Below are 20,000 nucleotides of genomic sequence, written 5' to 3' on the forward strand. Positions count from 1 at the left end.
AGATTAAACACCACACCTACTGCACTATAAATGTTGCAATAAACGCTGTGAAAAGTTAAACAAGATTAAACACCACATCTACTGCACTATAAATGTTGAAATAAATGGCGCAAAATATTAAACAAGATTAAATACCACACCCACTGCACTATAAACATTGCCAATAAATGCCGCAAGCCATTAAACAAAATTAGATACCAAGCAACGCCCAGGCTATAGATGAAACAAACTCCATCTTAGAGCTTAGATACCAAAGTCCAGGCTATAGATGTTTTGTTACAAAGAGGCTATAGATATTACAAAGACTCCATGTATATGTTAATAGGCTTAGATCCCAAACAAGGCAAGGCTATAAATATTACGAAAGTTACTTACAGCGCCTTACCAACTATAGGCGCCACAATAAAAAATAAATAAAAGATAAATAAATAAATGAAAAAACAAAGAAGCAGCGATTGCCAATAAATACCAATGCAAACTTAAAAAACAACAACAACAACAATGACAACAACTCTGCTATAAACGCCACAAATTCCAGACCAAGAACTATAGACGTCACGAAGTCAGCTGACGAACGAGACACAAAGGGAGACGTGACGAATGTTTAGGGAAAAACGGTCAATTAGAGAAACACGGTGTCTATAATTGTCCAGTCGAGAGAGAGAGAGAGAGAGAGAGAGAGAGAGAGAGAGAGAGAGAGAGAGAGAGAGAGAGAGAGAGAGAGAGAGAGAGAGAGAGAGAGAGAGAGAGAGAGAGAGAGAGAGAGAGAGAGAGAGAGAGAGAGAGAGAGAGAGAGAGAGAGAGGGGTAGGGTGCCAATAATAATGTGTCTCTGTGCTCTGAGGGAAATACGTGCACACACACGCATGATTTCTACTTTTTTCTTTTTTTTTTGAGGCCATATGAGTCACTAAAGGAGGAGGAGGAGGAGGAGGAGGAGGAGGAGGAGGAGGAGAAACAAGCCATAACAAGGAAACAGAAAAAACAAGGAATAACAACCATAATAATTAAAGAGGGAGGGAGGGGAGAGAGAGAGAGAGAGAGAGAGAGAGAGAGAGAGAGAGAGAGAGAGAGAGAGAGAGAGAGAGAGAGAGAGAGAGAGAGAGAGAGAGAGAGAGAGAGAGAGAGAGAGAGAGAGAGAAAGGAAGCAAGGTAGACAAAATAAACCTGTGCCCATTTCTCTTCCCACAAATCAATGCTCTGTACAACCCCATATCTTCCTTCCTTGACTCTCTCTCTTCTGTCTTGCTCCCTCTCCCTCTCTCTCTCTCCCCCCTATCTGTGAGTGTGGTTGGGGGTTCTCCCGGCACAAGCACCCCTGCCCAGCCTGCCTCCCCACCACTCGCCACGCCCTTACTTACTCTAAGCTTCTGGTGTTTTTTATCATGGTTAGGTGCATCAGCTGTTCTCGTCAGCAACGCCTGTAAGCAAATATCACCGTGTCCAGTTAGCACTGCACCTGGGGGGACAGGGGCGGGGGAGGGGTACGTGCCTTGCCTTGCCTCACCCCAGCCCCAGCCATGGCCCTCCCTCTCTCTCTCTCTCTTTCTGTGTGTGTGTGTGTGTTTGTGGTTAAATCTTCCTAATCTTTCTTGTTTCATGTCTGTGTGTTAATACTTATTTCTATCTGAAGATTAACTTTTCTACGCTAAATACTTCACCAGCTTTTTCCCATGCGTTTCTTATACCAGGTTACTCAATGGCGTCTAATCACAGTTGGGTGGACAGCAGCTACACAACAAAGAAGTCAGCCCAAAGACTCCTGCCCTGGCCCAGAAATCAAACCCAGGCCCTCTTGGTTGTGAATCATGAGTGCTAACCACTGCACCACCAGGCCTGTGTTTTGTGTTCCTGGCTTAGCTCTTCCTAGTCTTGCTTCTTGTTTGTGTTGCTGCCTTAACTTTTCAAATCTATCCTGGTCTGACTTATTATTGTATGTTCCTGGCTTATCTCTTCCCTTCTGGTCTAGTTTGTCTTTGTTGTAGGTTTAAATCTTCTTAGTCTTGCCTCTTGTTTGTGTTCCTGGGTTATCTCTTCAAATCTATCCTGGTCTAACTTCTTGTCTGTGTTTCTGGCTTAACACTTGCCTTTTAAAATATTTTTCTGGTCTAGTTTGTGTTCCTAGCTTAACTCCTCCCTTGACACCAATCCTAGCCCAGTCTCTTGCCACAGACACACAAAGAGAACCCATTAACTTCACAACTAACAGTACCACCTCTCACCTACTCTCTCCTAGCCTCTTGCCAGCCACAGCCACACACTGAGGCCCCATTGCCCATTATTCCAGCAGCTAGTGGTGGTAAAACTAGCTAAGCATTCTAATTGGATACTTTCACTAGTGGCACCTGACAAAACAATGGCAATGAGTTCAAGGGCAACACCACTGCCACACCCTGCTGCCTGTGAAGGGTCTTAAGGGGAATAAAGAGCTGTTTTAACCCTGCTGGACCAAAGTTAATGCCTACAGTGATAAAGAATGCTGGTTTCTCTGCCGATGCCACCACCACCACTACCACAACCACTACCATCACCTTGCCAATCAAGAGAGAGGAGATAAACACGCTTGTCTTCCACACACAAGACAAATGGATAAACAAACAAGATTCCTACAGTACCCAAGAATCCTGAGACTAACAAACAGACCGACAATTTTCACTGTAGCACAAGAAAAATAATAAATCTAAGCATCTGAAAAACAAAAATAAACTAACAAACAACAACTTCCAGCCTGGCATGACCAATAATCCCCAGCTCTGAAAAAATAAATAAATAAATGAAAACAGACAAACAATTTAAATCCTACGACCAATAATTTTAAGGATCTGAAAAAGAAAAAAAGAAAAATTGATCCTAACACAAAACCACACTACCTGGAGAAAAAAATAAATAAATAAACAAAATAAGATAAAAAAAATAAATAAATAAAAACAAATACAAGAGCCTAACCTCAACCATTGCAGAGGCACCATCACTCCCACTAACACTCAATATGTGGACACCAATTCTTTAGTTCCTCTACTCCACCATCTTCCACCCTCACACCACCACCGCTACCACCACCACAACGCAGAAATTAAGACACTTGCATCCTACCATGATGAGAGAGAGAGAGAGAGAGAGAGAGAGAGAGAGAGAGAGAGAGAGAGAGAGAGAGAGAGAGAGAGAGAGAGAGAGAGAGAGAGAGAGAGAGAGAGAGAGAGAGAGAGAGAGAGAGAGAGAGAGAGAGAGAGAGAGAGAGAGAATATGGATAGAACAGAAGAAACAGGAATAAATGAGAACCAGTAGCAATCACTTGAAGGAAAAAATAAAATAAACAAACAAATAAATAAAAAAAAGAAATCTAACTGCCTTCAACACCAGTGACTAAATAAACACCACTCAACACCTCAACACCACTTATACTAACACCACAGCCCCTCAACACCACAACACCACTGAAACGCTGCAAAACTCAATGCATATACACCTTTCTCAGTTCCTCCCTAGATTCACTTTACTAATCACCACCACCATCACCACCATCATCACCATCTTCTGAATCCTTATGTGGTATTATTTTGACACTCACTGGTAGAAGGAATGTAGAAATGGAAAAGATAAAGAGAGAGAGACAGAGGAGAGACTGGGAGAGAGGAGGAGGAGGAGGAATGGGAACAAGTGATAAAGAGATGGAGGAGGAGAAGAAAGGCCAAGAGATGGGAGGAGAAGGTGGAGGAATGGAAGAAGAGGAGAGGGAGAGAAAGAGCTAGGAGAGATGAAAGAAGAGGAATAGGGAAGCTGAGGAAAAGAGACAGAGATAGATAGAAGAGGCTGGGAGAGATGAGAAGAGAAGAAATGGAAGAAGAGGTGGAAATAGAGACAGAAGAAAGGTTTAGAGAGATTAGAGGAGGAGGAGGAGGAGGAGGAGGAGGAGGAGGAGGAGGAATGGGAGAGAGATGCAGAGGGAAAGAGAGATAAAAAGATAAAGGGGAAAGGCTGAGAGAGATGGGAAGAAAAAAAGGAAATGGTTTAAAAGTGAATCAGGTGTTTATTGCAGTTTGGAAGTGAGGAAATGATGATGAAGGAGGGAATAAGGAAACAGAATGAGAACAGTGGCAATGAAGGAAAAGGACACAGGAGAGAATAAAAGAGAAATGTAGATGAGAAATGAAACTGAAATGAAAGGTGAGATAAATTTAGTGCAAATTCTAAAAGGAAAGGTGGGTGTGGGAGAGAGACAGGTGAGATAATGGGATAATTAGAACCTGTACACCTGTGAGAAATAATCAGGTAATGTTTTGATAATTAAAGAGAATGATTAGTTTTTTTACCTGCCTCTACTACTGCTGCTACTGCTACTACTACAACTACTACTACTAAAACACACACACATGTAAAGTAGCTTGTTAATTCATGTGTGAGAGAGAGAGAGAGAGAGAGAGAGAGAGAGAGAGAGAGAGAGAGAGAGAGAGAGAGAGAGAGAGAGAGAGAGAGAGAGAGAGAGAGAGAGAGAGAGAGAGAGAGAGAGAGAGAGAGAGAGAGAGAGACTGGGCACAAATGCATACACAAACAAACATGCAGACTCGACAAACAACAAACAAATAAACAATAATATGGTGTGTGTGTGTGTGTGTGTGTGTGTGTGTGTGTGTGTGTGTGTGTGTGTGTGTGTGTGTGTGTGTGTGTGTGTGTGTGTGTGTGTGTGTGTGTGTGTGTGTGTGTGTGTGTGTACCATTCCCTTACAATCACCATCACCACCACCATCTTTCATCTGTGTATGTCTGTGTGTATGTGGCAGCTTACTACCACCATCAACACCACTTTAGTAAACAGTGAAGACAATACAACAACAAAAGCAACAACAACAACAACAACAACAGTACAATTCAAATCTTCTCTCTTCCTTTCATCTTCCTCCATTTTCATTCTCTCTCTCTCTCATCATCTTTCCTTTCACACTGTCCTTCCTTTCTCTCATCTCTCTTCTTCCTCTTTCTCTCTCTTTCCCTTTTCTTCTCTGTTTAACATTCTCTCTCTCTCTCTCTCTCTCTCTTGTACTCCCTCTTCTTTCTTCTCAATTTATTCCATCCTTCTTTCTAGTCTTACCTTATAAAACACACACACACACACACACCAAAACACCTAAAAACAAACATAAACACACACACAACACCCCAAAACACCCCTAAACAAACACCCCAAACCAACAAACTGGCACACAAACACCAGCACACACACAAACACACACACACACACACACACACCTACCTTCTGCCAGGGATGTGATTTAATTTGAGGGAACTTGAACTCAGTATAGTTTGGATTCATCTCCCTAATTTGCTCCCGCGTTGGTGTGCCGAGGACCTTGATGATCTCCACCAGCTGATCCACCCCTGAGTCCCCGGGGAAGATGGGCTGGCCAAGTAGCAGCTCCGCCAACACGCAGCCTGCACTCCACACGTCTGGTGGTTTGAGAGGCGTTAGGTTGGATGAAGGGTGTGGATGAAGAGGGGTTTTGGTATGTAAGGGTTTTTGTGTATTTTTAAGGGTGTTTTTGCTTGGCTAGGGTGTGCAGGAGCTGAGATGAGGTGGTGCAGTCCTGTCAGAGTGGATTATGGGGTGTTTTGGATTAGTTACGGTGTGCAGGAGTCAGTGTGGTCCTTTTCCTGTGTTTGTAAGTGTGTTAAGCTGTATAGCAGTGGTTCATGACCCCTGGGTCGTGACAGTTTTTCTCCAATGTACCTATTCAAAGTATTAATCCTGTGTATAGAAAACCTAAGTCATTAACATCTAAGGCGAAGCAAATCACAGACCCACACACACACACACAAGTGAAATGAGGTGTGTGTGTGTGTGTGTGTGTGTGTGTGTGTGTGTGTGTGTGTGTGTGTGTGTGTGTGTGTGTGTGTGTGTGTGTGTGTGTGTGTGTGTGAGAGAGAGAGAGAGAGAGAGAGAGAGAGAGAGAGAGAGAGAGAGAGAGAGAGAGAGAGAGAGAGAGAGAGAGAGAGAGAGAGAGAAATACCTACATCTACTCTAGCTTTTTAAATTTAATCTGAATGTTAAATAAGTGTTTATCTGGCTGGGATGAAGAGAAACGGGCACCTCACTCACTAATATTGTGTTGATGTCTGTGGCCCCAAAAGAACACTCTGGAGAATGTTTTGTTCCTTCTCTGCCTGCGTGTGTGTGTGTTAGTCAGTTTACCTGGCTGGGCTGTAGAGGAATGCAGACACCCACCCCACACTCACCAATATTCGTGGTGTAGTCCGTGGCCCCAAATATGAGCTCCGGGGCCCTGTAGTAGCGGGAGCAGATGTAGGACACATTGGGCTCCCCGCGCACCAGGTGCTTGGCGCTGCCGAAGTCACACAGCTTGAGGACGCCTGTCTCTGGGTCCAGGAGCAGGTTCTGGGGCTTGATGTCCCGGTGACACACACCCAGCGAGTGGATGTAGGCCAGACTCCGGAACAGCTGGTACATGTACAACTGTGGGGAGAGCAGCAGTCAGCGTTGAGGAGAAGAAGCTGTGGGGCTCAGTGTGTGTACAAACTCAGCAGCCATAGGTGAGAATGAAGAAGCAAGAAATGATGAGCAGAGAGAGAGAGAAAGAGAGAAGTATAGCAAGGCATTGGTATGTATAAAGATAAGGGAGCCAGGGGTGAGAATGGGAATGAGGCAAGACAGTAAGTAATAAGCAGAATGAAAAAAGAAACTGGGAGCCATGGGTGAGAATGGGGAAGGAGACTGCAAGAAACAGAGAGAAAGAATATAAAAAGACAGTGGTAATTCAGTGTGTGTACATATTCAGGAGCCACGGGTGAGAGAGAGAGAGAGAGAGAGAGAGAGAGAGAGAGAGAGAGAGAGAGAGAGAGAGAGAGAGAGAGAGAGAGAGAGAGAGAGAGAGAGAGAGAGAGAGAGAGAGAGAGAGAGAGAGAGAGAGAGAGAGAGAGAGACACAGATGGATGGATTACTGATTACAAACATGATACATAGTTACAAATAAAAAATGCAAGGTGGAAAAAACTGCATAAACACACACACACACACACACACACACACACACACACACACACACACACACACACACACACACACACACACACACACTATGAAGAGAGATTAAGAATGTTGGAAATTCCTACCCTTGAAAATAGGAGAGAGAGAGAGAGAGAGAGGAGATTTAATAAACATCTATAGAATGATAAATGATATGGAAAATGTGACAAAGGTGGTTTTATAAATTTAGACTCAGAGCGTACAAGGGGACACAATAAGAAGTTGAAGAAAGTTAATTGTAGAAGAAACATTAAGTATAGTTTTCCTCAAAGTGTGAACAAATGGAATAAACTCAGTGAAGATGTTGTCAATGCCGAAACAGTCAGTGCTTTTAAGACCAAACTAGATAGAAACAGAGACACGATACTATGAGATTACTTCCCTCCCATAAACCACTAGATAAATACAACCAGGTAAACACACACACACACACACACACACACACACACACATACGTACATACCTTAATATAGCTGATTGGTATAGTTTGTTTTTGCTTGCTGTGGTGCCGGGCTACCTTATAGACTGTCTCTGGGATGAACTCTAAAACTAGATTCAAGAACACCTCTTCCTTCTGAAATGAACACAGGGGCAGGGGTGAGTGAGAGGGAGAGGGGGGATGGCAGAACACAAAGGGCAGGGGAGTGAGTGAGTGGGAGAGAGGGGGCAGCAGAACACAGGGCAGGGAGTGAGTGGGAGAGGGAGGCAGCAGAACACACAGGGCAGGGTGTGAGTAGGAGAGGGGGAGAGGGAGGCAGAAAACACAGGGCAGGGAGTGAGTGAGTGAGTGAGTGAGTGAGTGAGAGACAGAGTGAGTGGGAGAGAGGAGAGGGTGATAGTAAACAGCAGGGAGTGAGTGAGGGGGAGGGAAACACACAAAATACAGCAAATTTTCTTCAATATTTTAAGGGCAAACTTATTTATACAGTATATCATCTTTCTTTTTCCTCTCTGGTGTGTTCCTATTTTTATCTCATCCATTACTTTCTATTTTTCTTATCAGTTTCCAAGGTAAAGTGATTTTGAAGTTGTATGATGATGCAAGTGTTTCAAATTTACTGTTACCACACCAGTCATAAATGCAAAGTTACAAATATATGAATGATGCAAATAAACACATACAGAGAGAGGCAGACACACACACACACACACACACACACACACACACACACACACACACACACACACACACACGCACGCACACACACACACACAGACACACATACACTTACCTTGTCACCACTGGAGTAAAAGAAATACATCAACTTGACTATATTACAGTGTTCTAGTCTTCTCATTATCTGGAGCTCTCGGTTCTGTGGAGGGAGGCAACACTTAGCACACAACACTGATGATGATGATGATGATGATGATGATAATGATAATAATAATAGTAGAGTCATTATTACCTTCACTACTGGCCTGTCTCAATGTGGCTTTATTTACAGTTTTGAAGGTATGAATAAATTAATCTTGTCCCTTATCATTAAAATAAATAAATAAATAAATAAAAAATTCTAAAACTATTTCTGACTTATGAGTGGTTTTCAAAGGACAAATCTTACTTATAAATACAAATTCACACAAACTGCTACTTTTATTGCTAATATTCACCTTCCATGAGGAGGACTGAGAGCAAGACAGCCACATGTAGGTCTGACGGCTTCTTGCAGCTTCCCTCACATTACTACGACCTACATCTCTCATACACCATAATGAATACCCATAACCTAAGCCACAAATCATGGAAAACTTCTAAAACTTCCACTGGAGCCTGTTAAACTAAAACTACAATTATGAAAACACCCTTGAAAACCCCAACAACTTTCACTAGAGCCTGCCAAACTACCCCAATCATGAAAACCCTAATAATTTCCACTAGAACTGTAAAACAAAAGAAAACTCTAATAAATTCTACTGGTAACTTTGAACATCTTTCCCTTGTGTTTCTCCAACCCACATCCCTCACAGCCTAAATGCAACACCAGTACCTTACACCATTTATTCCTGAAAACCACAGTAAGTTGAATCAGAACCATTAAACAAATGAAAAACAAATGAAAATCCCTAGACAACTTCTTGCACCTTTCCTCACACTTCTACAAACCACATCACCCATAGACAGCCCCAATAACTTCCCCTACATCCTCTAGACACAACACTCCTCTAGAACTAAAAACAAGTCATTTTTACACTTCCCCTCAAACAACAGTCATAGTTACCCCTTCCCTCCCTTCCCTAGAACCAAAATAACCATTATTTTTACACCTCCCTCCAAACAAGTCATTTTTACACCTTTCCTCACATTTGTAAACACCAAACATCACCTCCCCTCAAACAAGTCATAGTTATCCCTTCCCTCCCTTCCCTAGAACGAGCACAAAACATTTACCTTAAACCGTTTGTCCTGGAGCACCTTCTTGATGGCCACGAGCTCCCCCGTATCGCACAGCTTGGCCTGGAACACGACCCCAAAGCTGCCGTTCCCGATGACCTTCGTGTCCATGTATGACACCTCCTGCGGCCGGTCCGAGCCCTGGCCTGGTGTGGCAATGACTGTTGTGATCTTGTTCCCATCCTTACCTGTGGGCGTGGGAGAGAGAGAGGGAGTGTGTGAGGTGGAGCTATTGGAGTTTATGAGTGAGTGAATTGGGGAAAAAATTTGGGTTTTATGAGTGATTCTGGGAACAATTGCAGTGTCTGTGCATGAATGAAGGAAAAATTGGGATTTGTGGATGAATCAGGGAGAAAATTGGGGTTTTGCGAGTGAATTAGGGGAAAAATTAGGGTGTCTGAGTGAATGAGGGAAAAAATTTGGGTTTGTGGATGATTCAAGGAAAAAATTTTGGGTTTGTGAATGGATCGGGGAAAAAATTGGGCTACGTGAGTGAATTAGGGAAAAAAACGGTGCTTGTGAGTGAATCAGGGAAAAATTGGGGTGTTTATGATTGAATCAGGGAAAAAAAGAGGAAGGGTGTGTCTGGGAGAAGGAAAGACAAGGATGGGTGTGTTTTTGAGTGAGTGAGGGAATGAAAAGGGGGGGGGGGGGAAATTAAGGCTTTGTGCATGAATCAGGGGAAAAGTACACGACCATTTGTTAATCATGGGAAAACAGAGCCATTTGTTGATGAATGTGGAAAAAAATTGGAGTGTTTGAGTGAATCAGGGGGAAACAGCCATTTGGGGATGATTCAGAGGGAAAACCTGCACCATTTGTGGATCAATAAGGAAAGATATGACTTTGTGAATGAATTAGGGAAAAAATAGAGCAGATTGAGTCTATGGAAAGTAGAAAGATGCATCTGGGGAGGGAGGGAGGGAGGGAGAGAGAGAATGAGTTAGAGAGAATGGAAAGAAGAGTAGAGTGAGTAAAGATAAAGGAATGAGTTAGAGGGAAAAAGAGGAGAAAAAAAGAGGGAAAAAGTGAGACTGAGAAAATGAGTTAGAAGAAAGTATAGCTGTTTGAGAGAGAGAATGACTTAGGGAGAACAGAGCAGTTTGAGTCAGGAAAAGGAAGGGTGTGTCAGAGAGAGAGAGAGAGAGAGAGAGAGAGAGAGAGAGAGAGAGAGAGAGAGAGAGAGAGAGAGAGAGAGAGAGAGAGAGAGAGAGAGAGAGAGAGAGAGAGAGAGAGAGAGAGAGAGAGAGAGAGAGAGAGAGAGAGAGCGCACACACAGCAACAGGCATATACAGTGCATGGCTACACACACACAAAAAAAATGAAGCCATAAACTTTCTGAAGACTGTCCCCTGGAAACATTACTGGAACACCAAGGAGAATAAGAAACATAAGAAGGATAAGAACCACAAAGGATAGAGGATTGAATACTGTTGTAATTCACTTTCATGGGATCCAATACCAATGAAAGAATGCTTAAACCTTTTATGTATAAGAGAAATAAAGCTTAAATCTTGGAAGAATAAGGGAAATACCAAAAAAATGCTTAATTAAAACTTAGAAATATAAGAAATAACCTCTAAAAATTATTCAAAACTTGGAAATATGAGAGAAATAAAGCTTAAATCCTAAAAATGTAAGGGAAATACCTAAAACGGCTTAAAATTGCAAATATAAGGAAAATAATACCTAAATACTGCTTAAAACTTCAAAATATAAGAGAAATAATGCCTAAAAAAGCTTAAATCTTGAAAAACAACCACAATAATAAAAAAATAATAATAGGATAAAAAAAAATGAATATAGGATTGAATATTATTATGATTCTCTTTTAAAAGGATTTGATAATTGATAATCTTAACATAGGACTGGAATATATTTATAAATTTCTTAATATACTTCAGATAAACAATAAATGACATGATGTAGGGTGGTGGAACATGAGAGGGTCAAAATTATAGATGGCACAACAGCAAGTAATCTAATGGAGGGCGTAAACATAAAAGTATAGACGACATGAGTGACTTGAACCTGATAAAGGGGACATGAATGCATGTCAGTGTTATTTGGGTCAAGGAATGTGTGTTATCTGTTATCAGTAACCGGTTATCATCAAAACTTTCCCACACTGGCAGGAACAAACAGCAAACAAATAAAAGGAGATTGAAGTAGACAAATAAAGAACTAGATAAATGAAGAACTATATAATATAAAGTACAGAGATAAGTAAATAAAGAAGCCAGTAAAAAAGTAGGTGAATAAAGAAGTATATAGGAAAAAATAAAATAGATAAATAAATAAATTAATTAATTAAATAATGATAATAATAATAATAATAATAATAATAATAATAATAATAATAATAATAATAATAATAATAATAATGAATAAATACACAAATAAAGAACAATGACCACTATAAAAAGGCACACAAAACAATAGCTGCCGATCAAACTTAGTAAACAAAGACAAACAAGTAAAGAAGTAAACAAACCAACAAACAAGTAAATAGATAATAATAAATCAACAATAAATAATGATAACCACCACAAAAACACAATAATAATCCCAATAAAAAGACACCAAAATAATAGTAATAAAAAAATAATAAATAAATAAGGAAGATAAAAATAAAGAAAATAAATCAATAAAGAAATAAAATAAAAAATCAACAACAACAACAACAACAACAACAACCAGCACCACCACCACCATAATAAAAAAAAAAATAAACCACCAAACAGTGCCATCAGGTGAGTGCCAAGGTCGCAGGTGGCCCGTGGAGCTGAGTGCCGGCCTGCTAACCTGGCACTGAAGCCCCCCAGGTGCCGCCCTCATCCAGGAAGGTCCAGGGTCCACTGTAAACCCTGGCACTTCCTGACACATGGCTTCCCCTGGTGGCACCCTGCTACTGGGGCCATAACATCTGCGGCACTCGAGACTTGTTAGCTTGGTAGTGCCGGTTTACATCAGTGCCACCAATGGTAACTTGGGGCTCAAATCTCATAATGTGGCACTTTAATTTCTGGCACCTTCATGTAGATATTGTCATTAGGTATTTTTGAGTGCCACAGTGTAAAATTTAACACTTTCACCTGTATCTTATGCAAGGTTTAAGACAAAATCACCGAGGGGCATTTCCTTTCACTTAGTCGCTTCTAAATATGTTACTGGCTATATGTTGGTAAAATCTATTCTTCTGATGGCTTCCCTTCTCATGCAGGTTCTTGTGAGTGTCATGCAGTGCCCTCAGTGGTGTGAAGTGTTACATGCTGCAGAGGGTGGGGGGAGGAAAGATGAGGCTATGTGGCACTAAAATATTGTTCATACTTGTGTTTTGTGATATTTGCAGTACCGCTGGGAGTACAGTTAAGGTTTCTGGCACTGTAGTCTTGTTGTTATGTATATTTCAGTGTCATTTAGATTACAGTGCCATTATGTATGGGTAAAAATTAAGGTTTCTGGCACTGCAGTCTTTTTGTTACCTATATTTTAGTGCCATTCAGATCACAGTGACATTTCATACAAGTAAAAATTGAAGTTTCTGGCACTGCAGTCTTCTTGTTACTTGTATTTCAGTATCATTATTTATAACAGTGCCACTACAGGTAAAATTAAGGTTATGTAACACTGATATAATGAGGTTACCTGGCACTGACACTTGGATACTGTCATTAACTGCATTTTAGTGCCATAACATATTACAGTGCCACTATAAATTAAATCAATGTTATCTGGCACTCTATGGCTTCTGGCACTGAGATGGTTATTACCTGTATCATAGTGCCAGGGTGATTTGCTTGATTCAGTGCCACAAGAGTCAATTTAAGACATCTGGTACTGATTAAGAATGTTATTGATTTTACTGTAATTCAAGTACCATATTAGAGCCACTTTAGCACATCAGGCACCAATTACTGACCCTAATGTGTTTCTAGAAGTGCCACAACAGAATAAATTTAACATTACTTGGCACTCATTATAAAGTTAATGATCTTTTCTATTTCTAGCAGTGCCACTCTATGTAACTTGGCACTCTAGTTATTGATCTTAGTGTGTTTCTAGCAGTGTCACTTCATGTAACTTGGCACTCTGGCACTAATGATCAATAGGAAAGCTGATTTTACTTTCTCCAAACAGTGCCACTCTGTAACTTGGCACTAATGGGTACTAGATTTTTTTTCAAGCAGAGGCACTTTATGTAATGCCACTGTGGTATTAATGGACTGTAAAAAAGATATCTTCCCCAGACAGTGCCATTCTCTAACTTGGCATTAATGGACAATAGGAAGATTTTACTGTCTTTCCCTGCAGTGCCACTCTATCTACCTTGGCACTCCAGCACTAATGATCAGTAAGGTGATTTTATGACTTTTCTAAGCAGTACTACTCTAGATTTGACACCGGCACTAATGGACACTAGATATATTTGAGTGTTTTTAACTGGTGCCACTCTATGTAACTTGGCACTCTGGCACTAAAGGGCATTAAGAAGGGTGATTTCACTTCCTCCAAATAGTGCCACTCTAACCTGGCACTAATGGACACTAGGTAGGCTTTACTGTTTTCCCTGCAGTGCCAGAGCAAATAACATGTTGGCATTGGCACTTGTGGGCAGTAGTAATGGTGTTCATATCTTTCAAGCTTTCTTTGTTATGTTTGGCACTTGTACTTCATAAATGGCAGTAAAGGTCATTTACTACAGATTTTCACCACTTTTTAAACTTCTGGCACTTTGAAATGGTTGCACAATTAAATTTAGCACAATTACTGTCGCGGTCACCACCACCATCAATAATGCCACTAGCACACCTACACTTCAAAAAGACTTATTCTATTTCTTTATCATCGGTGTCACATTCACACTGGTAGTATAAATAATAAAGATGATTTTAAGTTTCCCTAAAACATTTCTCTCTCCATAATTAATAAGTTTAGTACAAAAAGTCTGTTGTAGGTGGTTATGTAATTGATAACTTTAGTAAAAAAAATAATAAATAAAAAATAATAATAATAATGTCTAAATATGTTACAGGTGGTTATGTAATTAGTATAAAAAATAGTGTCATGTGTTACAGGTGGTTGTGACAAACTGACCACAAAAAGATTAAAAATTTGTATATATATATATATATATATATATATATATATATATATATATATATATATATATATATATATATATATATATATTTTTTTTTTTTTTTTTTTTTTTGTGATAAGCATCTTTCATAAAATAAGTGTGTAATAAATGATGTGATTATGGAAATCCTCCTACCTGTGCAAGTATTAAAGATTTTTTTATATAATCTTTACTGTGAGCTTCTTTACCAATAAATAAATAATGAACGTGATTTGTTACAGCTGGTTATATTTTCTTTTACTGCTAATGCACCTTTCACACTTCATAATAAATAATAAAGGTAATTCAGTCCATAATCAATAAATTTCCACTACCAACAAAGGTAATTACCTCATCAGTTAATCCATTTTTCCATCAATTAATAATAAAGTTTTACTACCAATGCACCTATCACACCCCACAATTAATAACGTTAAGAGGTAATTCACACCACAAGTAGTAATGCCAGTTTTCATGGCAGTTTCCCATCTCTAGTGCCAGTCAAAACAGTGCCAAGAGTTACCATTACAGTTTCTCATCCACAGTTCAAAAAAACAGTCAATTATATTCACCCTTTTCAAGTTGCCAATCAAAAATAAAACAAAAGTGCCACAATAATTTTTTTTGTCTACATTTCCCATCAAAACAAAAATAAGTACCACAAACCTTAACTTTATATCCACTTTCAATCAAAACAAAAAGAATAAAAGTTCAAAATGACCAACTCCTTATACTTCCAAAACAAATAGTGTCACAATAACTACTAACTTTATTTCTCATTACCTCCCAACAACAGTGTCACCCTACATGACCTCTGGCACTCTGGCATCAAAGCTGACAGTAAAAATGGCAATAGTTGTAAGTGATTCAAGCTTTTTCCCACATCACTGTCACAGGAAACAGTAAATAGAAGCTTAATTATTAGTGATACAAGCTTGTTTTGCCCCTCACTGCCACTTGACCTGACTGGCACCTTGGCACTCTCAGTTTGTGGTCAGGCCAAGTGTGGTATCAAGTTTGCTACATGCGAGAATCTGTGGCACTTGGAATACTTCACTCGTACACTTAGATATCTTAAGTGTGTGTGTGTGTGTGTGTGTGTGTGTGTGTGTGTGTGTGTGTGTTAAGTAGAAGTGTGTGTGTTTATTGATGAGTGTGGAATACGCACGTACACACCTATACACGGATGCAAGAGTCGTACAGGCAAAAGCAATAATTAATAATAATAAAATGCAATAAAAACGCAAATAAAAAGTTGAAATGAAAAGGAAATTAAGTAAAAATATCAACTTTTTTTTTGGAGGAGGAAGAGGAGGAAAAAAACAAGGAAGAAAAGTAGGCAATTTCGTCGTGTCTGGTCTGATCCACTCCCTTGCAACACGCACACACGCACACACACACACATACTCACGCTCCTGGGAAACGGTTCTTCTGAGTCTGATGAGAAGTTGTTTCATGGCTGAGAGAGAGGGACAGAGTGGGGACAAAACAGGCCCTTTGGGGGGACCACAGGGACACTAGGGGCTGCCTCCATGCATCAGTGGACCACGGAGGCTGCGGCAGACCAGCAGAGGACAGCGGAAGACCAGTGGAAGCGGATGGAAATTGTGGAAATGCCCAGATGTTTGAAAAATTGAGTTTTTTTTTTTTTTAGTTTTTAAGTTGATAGGGGTAAATTATTGTGTTTTTTTTAGTGATTCATTGCAGTTTGGTCTCTTACTAGTTATATCACTGCGTTCTCTATCATTACTAGTTCTCTGGAATGCACAGGTGAGGGGCAAACGTTGATTACTGATGCGGTGACAATGTTCTCCGAGTCAAGTTTCAGTCTGTTCTCTAATGCATCACTGTGCGTCCTGTATACCTGTTAGTTCTCAAGGAGTGCACAGGGCGACAAAAGGCAGTTAACAATGACACAGTTCCGACGTGTTCTTAATTCATCACCACATTCTCTTATTAATATTAGTTCTCAGGAATGCACAGGTGAATGATAGAGGCGATGGCAACAGATGCAGTTCTCAAGTATTAACGGGTTCTTAAGTCTGGTTTCCGTTTGGTCTCTAGCACACCAGCGTGTAATCTCTATTAATACTAGTCCTCAGCAATGCACAGGCCAGCAAGCAGCGTTGATTACTGATGCAGCACTGAGGTACTGCAGACATCCTAGGCAACAGTGGCGCCATGTACCAACCCCACACACTCACTGCTCTATCACCACAACGCCACAGCACGCCACAGCAACGCCACAGCTACGCCACAGCTACAGAGGCAGTCACAGAGGTAAACTACAGCACAATTCAGCGTTGACGGACACATGGAAATCACGGGTACCTCTGTGTGTTGTCTTTTGGGTGATTGTGTGCTGCCCGCTGGCCTCACTGCTCACTGCACGGCACTGGGAGAAAAGCATCACTGCCCCGGACAAGGGAGGCAGCCCCGCCAGCCGCAAATAGAGTGCCGCGGTGCAAAGCCAAGTGCCAGCAGTGTACGTGCAGTTAAGGTGGGGGTGGGGAGGGGCACTAGCTTGGCACTGGCAGCCTTACACCACCCCTGCACTACCTCTCCCTCTCTCTCTCTCTCTAGCCTCACCTGATGCCAAAAGTGTACTTCATTTTGGCACTCTTCTCTCCCCACCCCCAACCTAGATCCCTTCTCTCTCTCTCTCTCTCTCTCTCTCTCTCTCTCTCTCTCTCTCTCTCTCTCTCTCTCTCTCTCTCTCTCTCTCTCTCCAGTATCCTGACCTAATTCCTCTCCCTCAAGGTTTGGTCTCTGTCTCTTTCTCTCTCTATCCAGCATTCTAACCTATATCCTTAATTCTCTCTCTCTCTCTCTCTCATCTATTCCTTACCTTCCCTCTTTCCTTCTCCCTTCCCTTTTTTCCTCTCCCCCTCTTCTCCCAGTAAAATTTCTCTCCTTAACCCCCCTCCTCTTTCCCCTCCCCCTATTTCCTGCACTCTCTCTCTCTCTCTCTCTCTCTCTCTCTCTCTCTCTCTCTCTCTCTCTCTCTCTCTCTCTCTCTCTCTCTCTCCCCCCCCCACAACCTCACACGGTTGCGGTTAAATTAGGAAAGTGTGGCGAATGTGGTTAATTTATAAGTGTGTGTGTGTGTGTGTACGTTTTGCTTTCCTAGTGGTGATGTAAGGTTCAGTTTAAGCACACACACACACAGACACAGACGCACACACACATTCCAAGTCACATGTGCGCTGGCCTTGACATGTACGTACGTAAGATTGTGACGCACACGCACACACATACACACACTAAGAATAGATGTAAAGAGTAAATGGTGTGAGATCATGATGATGATGATGATGATGATAGAGAGAGAGAGAGAGAGAGAGAGAGAGAGAGAGAGAGAGAGAGAGAGAGAGAGAGAGAGAGAGAGAGAGAGAGAGAGAGAGAGAGAGAGAAACTATTATATCATCACAAATATGTACTACTACTTTCCTCCTCTACCACCCCCAATACCTCCCTCACCACTTCACTCTCCTCCTTCTCCTCCTCCACCAGCACCAGCCTTCCTCAAGACACCAGGCATTGTGAAGGAAAGACATGCAATATTTTCTAGCAATGAGTGAGTGAACTACTGTGCTACTCCCTCCTGCCCTGCCACAATGCCAGTCTTTCACCCACCAATGTACACCTAACCTGACACACTGAACCTAACCGAACCAAGCTAACCTGACACACTGAAGAACCTTACCTTACCCAACCAAGCTAACCTGAACACACTGACACACTGTACCTTACCTAACCTAACTAAACTAACACAGAACCTTACTTAACCCAACCAAGCTAACCTAACTAAACTAACACTGAACCCTACCTAACCTAACTAAACTAACACTGACCAAACCTAACCAAGCTAACCTGATACACTGAACATTATCTAACCCAACCAAATTTAATCTAACCTTGCTTTACCTAACCAAACTTACCCTTACCCACCTAACTTAACCCACCTGTCTATCTTACCTAATGTAACCTAACCTAACCCACCCACCCACCTAAGCTAAGTTGACCTACCAAACCTAACCCAACGCACCTAACCTAACAGAAGTAAATGAAGAGTATTAAGGCAGGTGTAGTATAAGAAGCAGTATTAAAAAAACGTAAATAAAAAATTCTTAACCTTTGTATAAGTAAGGAATGAAAGAGGAGGTATTAATAATCGGAAAGGTGTGTATGTATGTGTGCGTGTGTTCCTGGCAGTATACAAGTGAGGGAGTTGGGGAGAGGAGTCAGTGAGGGGAGCAGGGGGAGCAGGGAGGGCACAAGACAAGGCAGCTGATAAGAGTAACGGTTAGCCTGCATTATCAAGGATCACTGGGGTGTGGAAAGAGTCATCCTATTATAATCAAACACACAGTTTTTAAAAGGCACTTACTTGTAGGAGAAATGCGAGTGAAAATTAATGAAAAAGACTCAAGGCAGTGTTTATGGATTCTTACAGGTGAAAGTACAAATAATAACTAAGTAAAATATGTTAAAAATTAAATTTATTGGTGTTTTAGAATTTGTTGCAGGTAAAAATTTCATGTAAACCAGTAAAATAAAAAATAAATCAAATAAAAAAAAACTGCTGGTATCTTAGAATTCTTGCGAGTCAAAATACAAAAATAAATTAGTAAAATGAAATACAGTAAAATGAACTGGTTTTAGAATTCTTACAGGTAAAATCAAAAGAATAAATAAGTACAATAAAATAAAATATAAACGAGCTGATGTTTTAGAATTCTTGCAGATAAAAACAAAAAATAAATAAGTAAAATGAAAAAAAGTAAAGATGATGTTTTAGAATCCTTGAAGGTAAATAATTTGGTGTTAGTTGATTTATGAAGTCAAGAAAAATAATTCTAATAGATACTAAGCCATGAGGAGCCTTCACAAGCACTGGAATGAATGAAAATGTGACTTATGACTTGGAAAATGTTGGTGTTAAACAAACAGATGGAATTTTGAAAACCTGCGACATGATACAATTTTAAACACACAAGATGACAATCCTATGAAAAAAGAAAGGTATTTAGAGATTTAAAAATACTTGGTTATATAAAAACCTAACCTGTGACTAGGAAAATATTGGTACTATAGTGGACAGGTAAAATTTTGAATACCTGAAGCAAGAAAGAATCTTGGAATAAATACAAACCCTACAAAATAAAAAAAGGTATTATGAAGTTTTAAAAGGTCTCACATATATAAAAACACGATATATGACTAAAAACGTGTAATCAAGTAGACAGGTAAAATTTTGAACACCTGAAGCAAGAAAGAATTACAGAACATATAAGAACCCGCCCCCCAAAAAAAAAAAAGTATTACATTTTAGAAGCATTTACATACATAAAAACATGACATCAACATGACATAAGACTCAAAAATATTGGCATTAAATGATTGGATAAAATTTTGAACACCTCAGATAAGAAACAATTTTTAAACA

General features: G+C 40.4%; 1 protein-coding gene across 1 annotated transcript in view; it reads right to left on the bottom strand.

Moving 5' to 3' along the window:
* Positions 1-20,000, bottom strand: part of LOC135092910 (glycogen synthase kinase-3 beta-like) — a 33,571-nt gene that overhangs the window by 4,853 nt on the left and 8,718 nt on the right. Inside the window, exons 3-8 of the mRNA XM_063991693.1 lie at positions 9,427-9,617; positions 8,267-8,350; positions 7,498-7,608; positions 6,227-6,464; positions 5,247-5,440; positions 1,361-1,420 (exon numbers count right to left, since the gene is read on the bottom strand). Coding sequence (XP_063847763.1) covers positions 1,361-1,420; positions 5,247-5,440; positions 6,227-6,464; positions 7,498-7,608; positions 8,267-8,350; positions 9,427-9,617 — 878 coding nt within the window. The remainder of the gene's footprint in view (positions 1-1,360; positions 1,421-5,246; positions 5,441-6,226; positions 6,465-7,497; positions 7,609-8,266; positions 8,351-9,426; positions 9,618-20,000) is intronic.

The sequence above is a fragment of the Scylla paramamosain genome, chromosome 41, assembly GCF_035594125.1.
Source record: "Scylla paramamosain isolate STU-SP2022 chromosome 41, ASM3559412v1, whole genome shotgun sequence".
Lineage (NCBI taxonomy): Eukaryota > Metazoa > Arthropoda > Malacostraca > Decapoda > Portunidae > Scylla > Scylla paramamosain.